We start from the raw sequence: 12,706 nt of genomic DNA, 5'->3' as shown, positions 1-12,706 counted from the left end.
TCCTTCCTTCCTTCCTTCCTTCCTTCCTTCCTTCCTTCCTTCCTTCCCTCCTTCTTTCTTTTGATGGAGTCTCACTCTTGTTGCCCAGGCTAGAGTGCAATGGCATGATCTTGGCTTACCACAACCTTCACCTCCTGGGTTCAAGCGATTCTCCTGCCTCTGCCTCCTGAGTAGCCGGGATTACAGGCAAGCACCTGTAATCCGGCTAATTTTGTACAAAATCTGGCTAATTTTGTACTTTTAGTAGAGATGGGGTTTCTCCACGTTGGTCAGGATGGTCTCGAACTCCCGACCTCAGGTGATCCCCCCGCCTCGGTGTCCCAAAGTGCTGGGATTGCAGGCATGAGCCACTGTGCCCGGCCCATTTCTTTAGTCCAAACAACGTGTTTGCATTTGGTCACTGGAAGGATGCTCCTTCACGTACTGATTCATTCATTTGGGAAGTGTCTATTGGAACCCGAGTTTCAGAACTATTGATGTACTCTTAGATCCCATCCATACTTAAGTTACAACAACTTTCATTTGTATGTGCTGCAGTCATTTATTTATTCAGTAAATATTTACTGAACACCTACTGTGTGATTAGCATTCTCCCTGACACCAGCAGGAATATCAGTGAAGGAGAAGCCCTATTTTGCGTCCTCGGGGATTTAGCAGTTAAGGTGTAGAATGCTCCAGGCAAGTGAGCGATAGGATTTCTCTATCTGAGACCAGGTGATCTAGTGAGTGCGTAATGTGCTCTGTAAGAGTATAATGTGGAACACATTTCCAGAGTCAAGATGAGAATTTGCAGAGTTGAATCAGAAAAATAGGAAGCTATCCAGAGATTAAACAGAAAGGAATTTTCCTTGTGTTATAGCTTACAATGGGGGATTGATTAGAAAGAAGACAAATGTCAGAGTCTATGCCATTTCCCTGTGATTACTTCTCAGTAAACCAGAGTCCAGTGTCTCATTCAAAGGCAGTGCTCCTTCTCTTGTCCAGTCAGTAAACTTCCAAAAAAACAGCTTTAGGGGAGGGAAGGTGGCACCTTTCTCCATTTGATGCGGTACTAGTTATATCCTTAATGAAGCCTAGAAACTGGAGGCTGCACAGTACCTGGAGCCAGGTGTCCTGTCTGCACAGAATAACTCCCTGCTGGGTTATGAGTGACAGCGTACCCCCTCTTATGGGCCATATTCCCTACAAAATAGGCAGTCAGGTGATGCAGAGAAAACCCCATTCTGCCAAATGCACCAGCGCCATGCCGTTATTTCTTAATTGCTGGCAAATGCTGGCCCATTTTGCTGTGTGGAGGCCCATCAGAGGCTGTCACTGAGTGGAGCCTGCTGTCGGTGACTGGCCCACCACCCAGAACAGCTGACTGCTGCCAGCCACTGCCCAGCCCTCGGCAGGTGGCTGCCTTGCAGAAGGTGTTGTTCTCCAGCCAGCAGATTTGGTGGTGGACACCCAAGGTCACATTTGCCTGTTTGTCTCTGGAAAACAGTGTCCCAAGGACACTGAAGAGATAAAGTGAGGATATTGGTAATGCACAGGCATCAAGCTGGAAAAGTTTTTGATGGCAGCCCTTGTAGGTGGAGGTGAATTTTATTAGCAAGGCTGTGACTGGTGACAGCTCCTGCAGCAATGAGCTCTTCTTCTTTCATTTGTGATCTGAAATTTCATTTAGTGTGGGAGTGCTTTAAGCTGTTGTTTAGATTTTTGACTGAATTTAGATTGAATAGGAAAATTAATGTTGTATGTTTAGAAGGGGTTGTCAGTTCCTTTTTTTCTCTTTCCAATGAGTGCTGATGCAGCGTCTTTAAGAAATTAAGGAGGATTTTAGCTCTATGGTTCTTGTCCAACTCAAAGTAGCTCAACTGGCCTAGGATCCAGACAGTCCCTGGTCAGTAATCACATGATCATAGCAACCTGAATGTCTTTGGCAAACCTCTGTGTTGTAATTATTCAGAAACAATGAGGAAGATATCAACCAATTCATGATTATTTGCTTAAAACACGTTTTGTTTAGAACCATCCCAAACTATTTGAGTTTTGGGGTCGGGCAGAATCACTTACAGATCCTTAGATGATTAACAAGGACACAAGAAATAGAGTGACTTTGACACAGGACATTTTGTTGTTGTTTTTCTTTCATATCTCTCTTCTAGAGAAAGAACAAAACGTCCACTCATCATTGTTTGTCTTTTATTCCTTGTAGAATTGCAAATGGACATTCTTCACCCTGCTTCACAGTTTTGCTCTGTTTCCTGAGATGCTTTCTACTCTTTCAATACATTTTCTTCCTCTTCCCTTTCAGCATTTTTTTTTCTGCCTTTCTTGGCACTTTTTGCTGCAGTCATCTTAGATGCTTAGAGATCTCCATGCATTACAACTTGCTTTCGGGAAAGGACCTGGTATGTGCCTGTAAAGTTATGTCACTATGAACATATTCCAAGAGATATCTGATTTCATAATTGGACAAAATATTGATATATGAAGCATTTCAATCCCCTATGATCTAGTAATAGTGATGTTCTAGGGCCTAGAGGGATGTAGGGAAGCTGCCTACTTTCTCTCCATGTAAAACTGGCCCTGAGTTTGTCATCATCATAATTGTAGACATTTGGGTCGTATTTTATGGTTTTAAAAGAGCTTTGACATCCATTTTCTTCTTTAGTACTCATTGGACCATCTGTGCATTTTAGCATCCCAGGGTAACTTCAGAGCAGGGCATCTAAGCTCTGTGCAGACAGCGTAACTCTCCTGGGCACAAATCATGGCCACCACTCTGCAGCCAGTGAGCGGAGAGACAGAACAGCTTACTGCCACCGACTCTTTAAATGGAGCCACAGCCCATTGAGTGGTTCTTGAGAGTAGGCATTATAGAAGGGCTGATGCTCTCCAAACTGTATCTTTTAATATCACTAGAATTCTTGGAGAGAAATGCTTTCATGCTGGCCATCTTTTTCATGCTGGCCCTGCATCTTCTGATTTGAGTGTAAATGGCTCAAAGTTCTTCAAGGAAAGATTGGTTTATAACTTCTTGGAAAAGTGTCACTCCTGATGATTTACCTATCACTGGATTTTTTATTTTTCCCAAAGACTCTAGTGAAAGAGGCCTTTATCTCTGGAAACCAAGTCCCATGAGCCCAGTGCAGATAGAGGCAAGTTCTTTGAGCTTTCTTTCTCACTGTCCACCTGACACTTGGGCAATCATATTAAATCGTTTCCTCTTTCATGGACTTCTTTGTTCCTCATGGTGGCTTCCCAAAATTGTATGTAGTGAGAGATGGAACTGGGACTGAAATTAATCTCTCCTGGTTGTCCAGGACAGCCTACTTCCAGTTCCTTCTCCATGGGATGAGGGAGGGGTGGTAAAGTAGCAGAAATGAAGAGCAGCCAGATCTGCCAGATCTGCTCTTTATATTCTCCAAGTTAGGGAGAGAGGATTTGCCTCCAGACTTCTGGGCACTAACACTGGCATTTTTCATCAGACTCAAATTACTTTAAATGGAAAAGGACGAAGTTTCCAGAAACAAAGGATTTACGTTCCTGGGTCAGTCTCCTCTCTTTGTTTCCTGCACAGAGATTTCCCTCCAAGCGTTCAGCAGGTCACCCTCACTCCTTCCCTGCATTGGAGAAAATGCAAAAAAAGAGGGCAAAGAACCATGATATAAGGAACAAACTCAACTTTTCTATGTAATCACATGGCCAAGTGTCAAGGTGGACAGTGAGAAAGAAAGCTCAAAATATGCCTACAGAGTTCAAACCAGACAGGGCCATGGGGGACCCAAGGATGAAATGCCTGAGCCTCATACCCTAGGTAACACATGCGGATAGGAGACACTTTCTTTGAAAGGTTTGGCTTGTTTGTTTGAAGTTGCCATGAAGGTTCGGAGGTGTCTCTTTAGGGCTTCAACCAAAAAAATCTCCTTTCACACACAATGCTTGACTTGTTCATTACTTAAACTTAATTTCTTCTCATTCTTCTCAGGTTCTCAGATGATGTTACTGCAAATCAGTATTTCTCAAGTTATACCAATATGTTCTCTACAATGCCCAGGAAATAAAAGGGAAAGTGGCCATGTGAAGCCAGTGGAGAGTAGAGAAAGGAAGGGATAAAGGGTAGGGCTAGTTGTTGGAATTGAGTCTGCAGTGTGGGGAAGGTCCTTTGATAGCTTGACAGCAATTACCATTTGCTGTGTCCCCTCTATGAGACTATTTTAACCATGCTCTCATCGGGGAGGGCACAGTCATCTCTCCCTGGAATAACCACTTTTGGCTTGGGATGCACAAGATTGTCACAGAAGTGGATTTTGCCAGAAGGAATTTCACAAGAGTGGTATTTTTGAAAGCAGAGTGTGGAACCCTTGGACATACTTTTTATTTTCACAATGAAATCTTCCATCTTTCTAGTTCAACTATTGTATATTGTTCTGAAAGTGAAGGGAAGACTTCCTTGGTGCTCCTTGTGTTTGCTGAGATGTGCAGAGAAATAACAACTCCAAAGCCATAGAATCTTGGCATTAGCAGAGACTTAGAAGGGCTGTCTGATTCAACCTCCTATTGCAGAGCAAACGTTCTTTCCATAGTAACTTGGAGAAATACTTACTGAGTCTTAGGGACAAAGACCTTTCATTTTTTAAGGTAACCTTCTCCGTTTGGTGGATAAATTACATTCTTAGGAAGTTCATTTATAAAACAAGACAAAAATCTGCTTTCTTGGAATATATACCAGTCAGTCTTAATTCTGGCTTCTAGAACAAAGCAGTACAAACCTAATCTTGGACACAGCAGCACCTGAAGTATTCAGATGTAATCATCCTGTTTCTGTGAGGATGAGAGCCTTCTTCAGGCCAAATATTACTGGCTCTCTTAACTGTTCCTCAAAAGATCTTTTCCAGACGCTACCTCCTCTTGTCTTTGTCACTTTTCTCTGGAAGTTATTCAGTTGATCATTTTACCTCTTTAAATCTGACTGAAAACTGGATCAAGTACTCTGGGACTAGTCTGACCAGTTCGCAGCAGAATGAAATGTTCATTTCCCTTGATCTGTAGAGCATTTCTGACAAGTAGACGCTGGTTTTCTCTGTAATGTCACATGGCTGGCCTAAAATTTGAGGTTTTAGTTACCCACACACTTACATTTAGCTTTGTGTGTTTTGTTTTCTTTTATTTCTCTACTGCCTGCTGCCAAGCTAGGTCTTCTCATTTTGAATTTTTATAGTTGATTTTTTTTTAACCTAAATGCTGTACTGGACATGAAAGCCTTGTAAATCTTTTTAGTTTGGTCTTTTGCCGATTTTTCCAACTCTGTGGAGAACCTTACTTTGATTCTTTCATCCAATGTCTATGACTCTCTGCTTCATGCCACTTAAAAATAATTGGATGAGCATGCTTCTGGGTCCTTGTCTCAGGGCCTGACATAAGGGTTGAATAGGACCAGTTCATTTGCAAAGATTTGAAACGTCGACATTGTGATTCACCTGATGTTTTAGGCCAGTGTTCTCAAAGTGTGGCCCCTAGATCAACAGGATCAGCGCCACCTCCAACTTGTGAGAAATGCCAAATTCTCCAGCCTTACCCCAGATCTACTGAATCAGAAATGCCGGCGGTGGGAGCGGGGGGTCAACAATCTGTGTTTTCACAAACTGTGCAGGTGATTCTGATGCCCGCTCCTGATGCCTGGGAGTCACTGATCTGGAGTATTGGAAAGGCAGGTAAAAAAGAAACTGAAAATATACAGGCATTTGGCACTCTTACGGTCTATTTGAGGACTCAACCTAACCATTTAGCTAGACATCCTAGTAATAGTAACCCCGGCTGATGTGTCTGTCACAAGAGGAAATTCCCTCTGGGCTCTATTTGGCTAAATGGCAAACCCAGGGGAGGACTTGGGCTTGGTAGGTGCAGAAGCAACAGTTCAGAGAGACTGAAGTGTGATGAGCAGAAGAGTTGCATAAAACAGCAAACATCAGACCCCAGCACGGGAAAAGAAGGGCAAGACTGGATGGCCCTGAGTGGTCGGGCAATGCTGCGTTTCCCAGAAGAAATGTTGAACAATCGAACATTTAACAGAGCGAGGTCTCATACCTGCTTTTCTTTCCCCAGGCCCATCTGCTAAACATCCCAAGCTGGAATTGGAAAGAAGGTGATGACGCAATCTGCCTTGCAGAGCTGAAGTTGGGCTTCATAGCCCAGAGCTGCCTGGCTCAAGGCCTCTCCACCATGCTTGCCAACCTCTTCTCCATGAGGTCATTCATAAAGGTAACGTCTCGTCTTATTAGAGCACATTAGCTCAGGATTCCATTTGTCGTGGGGTTGAGTAGAGAGCACAGCTTAAACTCAAAACAGATCGACGGGCTCTAACCACTTGGGTTAAGGAGAAATTCCTTGTTATGGATTTGGGCATGAAGCCAACTTCTTTCAAAATTATGTTTTTATTTTTATTTGGCACATCCACGGACATTAAATGATTGTTCAAAGCACAATCCCCTCTTTTTTTAGATAAACCACATGTTTATCTATCAACAAAGCCTCCGCTGTTAAAACAAAAATATGATTTATATACATTCCATATGGCAAAAGAGCGCCTAAAGAAAAGCATTATCATTCTGCTCTTTTATATCAAGTGGCTGGTGGACCTCTCACTGTGTGGATAAATGCAGACCATGTGTTTGTGCTGAAGCCCAAACCCCAACAACATAATTCATTTATTTATTTCTGCACAATCAAGGAGGCCAGCAGGACTGACATGCCGCGGTTGTTTGAATGGAGAGCGAAACAATGTACTGAGTCCTCGGCTGCAGTGCCCTTTGCACGGAGAGAGAGGCAGTCTGGATGTGTTCATGTCCTTGTCGGAGCTGGCTGGGCAGCCACTCCAAAGTCCCCAAGGTGGCCATACCTGCTGCACCAGTGCAGGCAAAGAGAAAAAAACCAACTCTGTCCTCCCAGGGTGGGCCAGGTTAGGATTGTGATTCCAGGGCCTTGCACTGAGCATCCAGCCCCTACGAAAGAGGCTTCTGGAGCCTGGGATAATAGTCACTCCAGTCCTCATCCTTAGACTGTTCTTAGATTAGGCAGTCAAGGTGACAAACCAGGGTGTAAGACAGGTCTAGCTTGGGCCTTTCTGATATGGCATGGGAGGCAGTTAGCTATGGATCTGGGCTAATATCCTTCCTCTTATTATGTAAGGAGCAGAATTAACAGCTGGCAAGGTGGAAAATTACATCCTTAGGAAGTCCATGAGTCAGCACGAGGTCCGTAAAGGAGGCCAGAAGCTCTGCAATCAAAGGTGTGAGACCTCCTGCCTTTTGCTGTCATGTGGATGCCTAATCCACTGCCATGTTCCTTGATGGTGTTGAGGAAATGGCCTAGGTTGCAATAAGAGGGATGGGTGGGAAGCATGAGGACACAGGTGTGTTAGTGCTCACCACGGGCACCTGTGAGTGATAGTATTTAGAGCAGGAGTTTTTCTAGGTCCTTACCTGCCAAATCAGCATTATGTAGCCAACTGATAGTTAGCATTGCTCTACATAAAAGAATGAATTGCTTTGGAGCTTCTTCAATCACTTTAGCGACACTAATAGCAAGGGATACCTTGATTTAAAAAATCCTTCTATGCTCATTATGTAGCCAAAGGTCTCAGCTCAACAGAACTCCGAGCTCAGATCCAGCTTACAAATAAAGACATTGCATTCCTTTAAGTGTCTTCTTTAATCCAGGCTGCTCTTGTCCTGCATGGGTGGAACTGAATGGAGGTGGCAGGGAGGTCTGTATAGCTGTGTTTAGAGACAAGACCCTGAAGCCAGATGTAGCCATGTGTCTCCCAGGGATCTTATTTTCAACGTGAGAAGCCCAGACTCAGGATAGAGGACTGTCACCAAGAGAACTTCTCTGGCTCTTTCAATCAAACTCTGGTGGTTTTCTTCCAGGGCATGGCCCATGGGACCAAGCATGTGCTCTGCTTCCTTGTGTTGATGTAACATGGGCCTTGGCAGGGCCCCACCACAGATGGGGCCCCTTGACATGCGTATGTTTTGATTTTGTGGTGCCTGCATGGTAACTAGAGCTGTCTGTCAAGGAAATTAATAAAATGGATGTGATGCTGATTCTTCAGTGTTATTAGCAGCAGGAAAAACTGCCCAACTTTCCTCTGGACCCTGATGGGCCTCACCTCTAAAGCCAAGGACGTCCCCTCCAGCTCAACTAATCCCATTGCCAAGTTCCTATTTAGGAAGAGCTTGTGGGAAAGGTTGGGCCTCGCCCTGGTGTAACTGAAAACACATTTTATTCCAGGGGTTATGTTACCACATTATTTCTATATAGGACCAACTCCTGCCTGTTTGGAAGTAGCTCTCTGAATATGGCCTTTTGACACTGAGATGGTCTTTGTGTTGGAATTTGCTAAGGTACATGACCTGGAAATCACAAGACTTCCCTTCATATATTTTTCTCACTTAAAATAGAAACACCTTATTCACGTGCTCCCCATTCTACATTGCTATCTTTGTGTACTTACCTCCAAATCCCAGATCTTTGTCTCCTTTGGGTCATGGTGAACACCATAATGGTACTCTCCTTGGCATGTTTTATGTATTATCTCCCATTCCAGGGATCACAAAGCCCTCACTTATTTTTGTTGGGATAGAAAAGTAAACCTACAAATGGATTATTGTTTACAGAAATTGCTTTCTTCTCCAATGACCTCCGTATCCTATGACGGAGAATTCGTCAATATTTCCATGGGGACAAGCAGGCCTATTAGGATGGACAAGGAAGGGATGAGGCTTTGGCAGCACTTGCTCCTTTGGGAACACTTAGCATTTCTGGAAGCCAAAGGTAAAGTTAGCTCACCCTGTCCCTTGCCCTAGGCCAGTCGTGTCTGTTTTTTGGTGCTGCAGAACCCCTGCTAAAATAAGAGAAACAAGACTATAACAGCAAAGATGTAGCACAGGCAGAAGCACAGTGACTATCCACTGGGCTTTTTAATTTAATATTTTTTTTTTTTTATAGAGATGGGTCTCCCTATGTTGTCCAGGTTGGTCTCAAACTCCTGGGTTCAAGCAATCCCCTGCCTCAGCCTCCCAAAGTGCTGGGATTGTATAGGCATGAGCCACTTCCACTGGGTTTTTTATCATGCCTGAGACCAAAATGCTGAGACTGAAAGTGGGGGTGATATGTTTAATAAAAGGAAGAGGGACTATTGGCCAGGCGTGTTGGCTCACGCCTGTAATCTCAGCACTTTGGGAGGCTGAGGCAGGTGGATCACCTGAGGTCAGGAGTTCAAGACCAGCCTGGCCAACATGGTGAAACCCCTTCTTTGCTAAAAATACAAAAATTAGCTGGGCATGGTGGAGCATGCCTGTAGTCCCAGCTACTCAGGAGGCTAAAGCAGGGAAATCACTTGAACCGAGGAGGTGGAGGTTGCAGTGAACCGAGATTGTGCCACTACACTCCAGCCTGGGCGACAGAGCAAGAAGACTCCATCTCAAAACAAACAAACACACAAACAAACAAAAAAAACCAAAAAAGAAAAAAAGAAAAAGAAAGAGGGACTACTGGTATAGAAGAATTACAAAAGAGGCCCAGCCTGGAGGTACCAAGAAATATGGGGCAATGCTTCTTTATCTCCCCATCAATGTCACACTCAAAGATACCTACCCTAGCACCCCAAGTCATTGTCCCTGAAAACCTCACTCCTGTGCGGATATATCTCTGAATTGATCTAAAGTTTTTAGGAATCTTTTTATATTTTCACCCTATATCTTTGGGAGTAATGAATTTCTTAAGTTTGCTAACTACTGTTAAAATTTTTTTCTGGCTCTTTGTCCTTAATTTACTCCACTTAAACTTCAAGGCATGCCCTCTACAGCTTCTGGTGTGCTAGGATTTAACAAATCTATGCCAATTTTATATCTAATACATTTAGGAAAGAGATTCAAGCTGGCAATCCAGGGGTCCTCCAGCTCAGCAGCTGCTGTTAAGGACAGGTTGAGCATTTTGTGCAGTAGGATCTTGTTTGAACAAACCCCTGAGTTCCTTTAAGGAGTTCACACGAACGTCCTGATGCCTGTGAATTATCTGCATTGACATTATCAGCCAGCTCTGGAACATCCTATTCGTTTGCCACTGTCTGATCTCTTACTCCTAGCCTGTCAGGGATCTCCCTGCTGTCTTCTGTAAAGACCCAGGCAATGAACTTACTTAACCTATCTGCCATTGCCTCAGCACTGAATAAGTGGCCATACTTACTCTCTACTTGGCTTCCTCACTTGGATGTAATTTAAGATCCACTGATTTGTTTTTGCTTTTGTTTTTGAGTCTTACTATGCATACTTAGCTTCTCTTCAGCATATGAGGTTTCAAGTTGGGGCTTGGCCTGCCATCTTTATGAACCGTGCTATTATTCTTACTAAGATTAGCTGTCTTTGCACATGACAAATTGTGTGTCTGTATGTGTGTGAGTGTGTGTATGTTTAGAGGGTGATTCACTCCTAAAATTGTTTTTCCATCTACATTGAGACTTCCAATTTAGCACATTTAAATTATTCTCAGAATTGCCAACTATTTTAACTCTGTTAATCTATCATTTTATACACACAAACACACACACACACACACACACACAACCTAGAGCACGATATGCTCTCCATGATTATTTCTTTGTTGAATAAATCAGTTTTGAGAATGAAGAAAATATGTTATGCATTTCTTGTGTTGTTTTTTTTTCCCTACCCCACAAGATTTGGAATTTGCGGGTGAAATGTTACTTAATATTGATAACAACACATGCTCCTCTATCATGTTTTCTGGTTTTGAATGAGAAAGCGCTAGAGAAATCAGACGTATGCTATTCAGATTGTATCTTGGCTGAAGTGGATATGGCTGGACACACAAAGTTTTTGTCCTAGCACTAACCATAGCCAAAGGAATCATTTAAATATTTTTAGTCTGGGTTATATTTATGTGTATATGTGTGCTGGTACATATGTATGTATAGAATTAGTCTGGTTTAGGAGCTAAAAATGTAAATCAAGGACTTTTAATAATAGCTAAAAAATACTGATTCCCATGTGCTAAATCCTGTATTAAGTGCTTTAGCTGCAATATGACATTTAATTCTCACAATGACCCTACCCAAACTTGTCACTATTATTGTCCTTTTACAGTGGCAGGCACTATAGGTTAAAAGAAGTTCAACAACCTGCATGAGGACGTATAGTTTGGAATTGACAAACTTAGGTGTTCAACCCCAAGCAAACTGGTTCCAGGTTTACCCTTGAGTATACTGAAAGGAAATGTGAGAAACAATAAGGGAAAATTTTAGCTAGTGCCATTATCTTAGCACAAATCTTAGCTTTCTATAGTTCATTGTATGTGAACTATTGATGCGATAGAAATGCCCTGTGCACCTACCATATTCCAGACAGTGCGCTAATCCCATCAGCATCCTTATGGCTAGGAGGCTCTGGTATGTTTCAGAAAGCTTCTGTTCTGACTTGGATGTGTGGGCATATGTTTGCATAGCTCCATTCTGTGCATCTTCTTTACCTTTCTCTCTGCCCAGCTCTGCAAAGGCAGAGGCCACTGCATCATAACAGGTACCCTAGGCTGGGCTGAGTCAGGGTGAGGAATGAACTAGGCTCCCAAGAAGGGATTGGCATTACACACTGCTGTATTGAGGAGGTGAAACAAATTGGAGTCTAAACTAAGTGGATCTGAAGGGCTGGGGATGACTTAGGTAGGTGCTTCTGGGAGAAAGTATATTAGGGTTCCCTATAGAAACAGCAACAGTGTGTGTGTGTGTGTGTGTGTACACGTGCACGCACTCGCATACACATGTGTGAGAGAAAGAGAGAGATGTTGATTATAAGGAATTGGCCCACATGGTTATGGTGGCTGGGAAATCCCAAACTCTATAAACTGGAGACCCAGGAAAGAAGATGGTGTAGTCTCTGTCTGAGTCTGAAAATCTGAGAACCAGTAAAGTCAATGGTATAAGTTTCTGTCTAGATCTGAAGGCAGGAGGAGACTGATGTCCCAGCTTAAGACTGACCATCAGGCAGTGGGAGCAAATTCTCCCTTACTCCTTTTTTTTATTCTATTCAGGCCTTCAGTGGGTTAGATACCCATATGGGGTGGGTTGAGGGTGTGGGGGTGCCAATTTACTTTACTCAGTCCACAAATTCAAATGTTAATCTCATGCAGAAACACCCTCCACCCTCACAGACACACCCAGAATAATGTTCAACCAAATATCTAAGTACATCGTGACCCAGTCAAATTAGCATTAATCATCACAGCAAGCAATTCTTATTGTCTAGTGGGTGTAAGCTCTGCTAACCAGGTTGAAGGAGGCATACCAGAAGCAGAACTCAACCTTGCCTGACAGGGTTGGACTTGACAAGATCTCTGAAATGGGGCCAGGATTGCAACTGATAAGGATGGGATTGAGGTGACTCTCTACTTAGGAAAAAACAACTGGTGGTACCAGAGTAGAGAGTTCGTCTTGCAAAGTAAACCCACATGGTGGAAATTAGATAGGGAGATGCAAGATGTTGCTTTCTCCATTACGCATGGACAATGTCACCCTAACCACAGATGGCACTGTGACAGCAGACTTCTGCACATATTCCTCACCAGTGAAGAGTAGCTCCCAATACAATTATACTCACTTCCTTGGTAATCTCAATTATTCTCATTACTTTTAGATACATAGATG

At 43.2% G+C, this 12,706-nt stretch overlaps 1 protein-coding gene across 10 annotated transcripts in view; it reads left to right on the top strand.

The window, feature by feature from the left end:
* KCNMA1 (potassium calcium-activated channel subfamily M alpha 1) overlaps positions 1-12,706 on the top strand; it is a 756,034-nt gene that overhangs the window by 557,354 nt on the left and 185,974 nt on the right. For all 10 annotated transcript variants that reach the window (XR_002730119.1, XM_023204859.1, XM_026455332.1 and 7 more), the window contains exon 14: positions 6,094-6,249. Coding sequence is in view for 9 of the 10 variants with exons in the window: in XM_023204859.1 (XP_023060627.1) it covers positions 6,094-6,249 (156 nt within the window). In the remaining variant the exon portion in view is untranslated. The remainder of the gene's footprint in view (positions 1-6,093; positions 6,250-12,706) is intronic.

Source organism: Piliocolobus tephrosceles, chromosome 9, assembly GCF_002776525.5.
Source record: "Piliocolobus tephrosceles isolate RC106 chromosome 9, ASM277652v3, whole genome shotgun sequence".
NCBI classification, from domain to species: domain Eukaryota; kingdom Metazoa; phylum Chordata; class Mammalia; order Primates; family Cercopithecidae; genus Piliocolobus; species Piliocolobus tephrosceles.
This window is presented reverse-complemented; position numbering and strand designations above follow the sequence as displayed.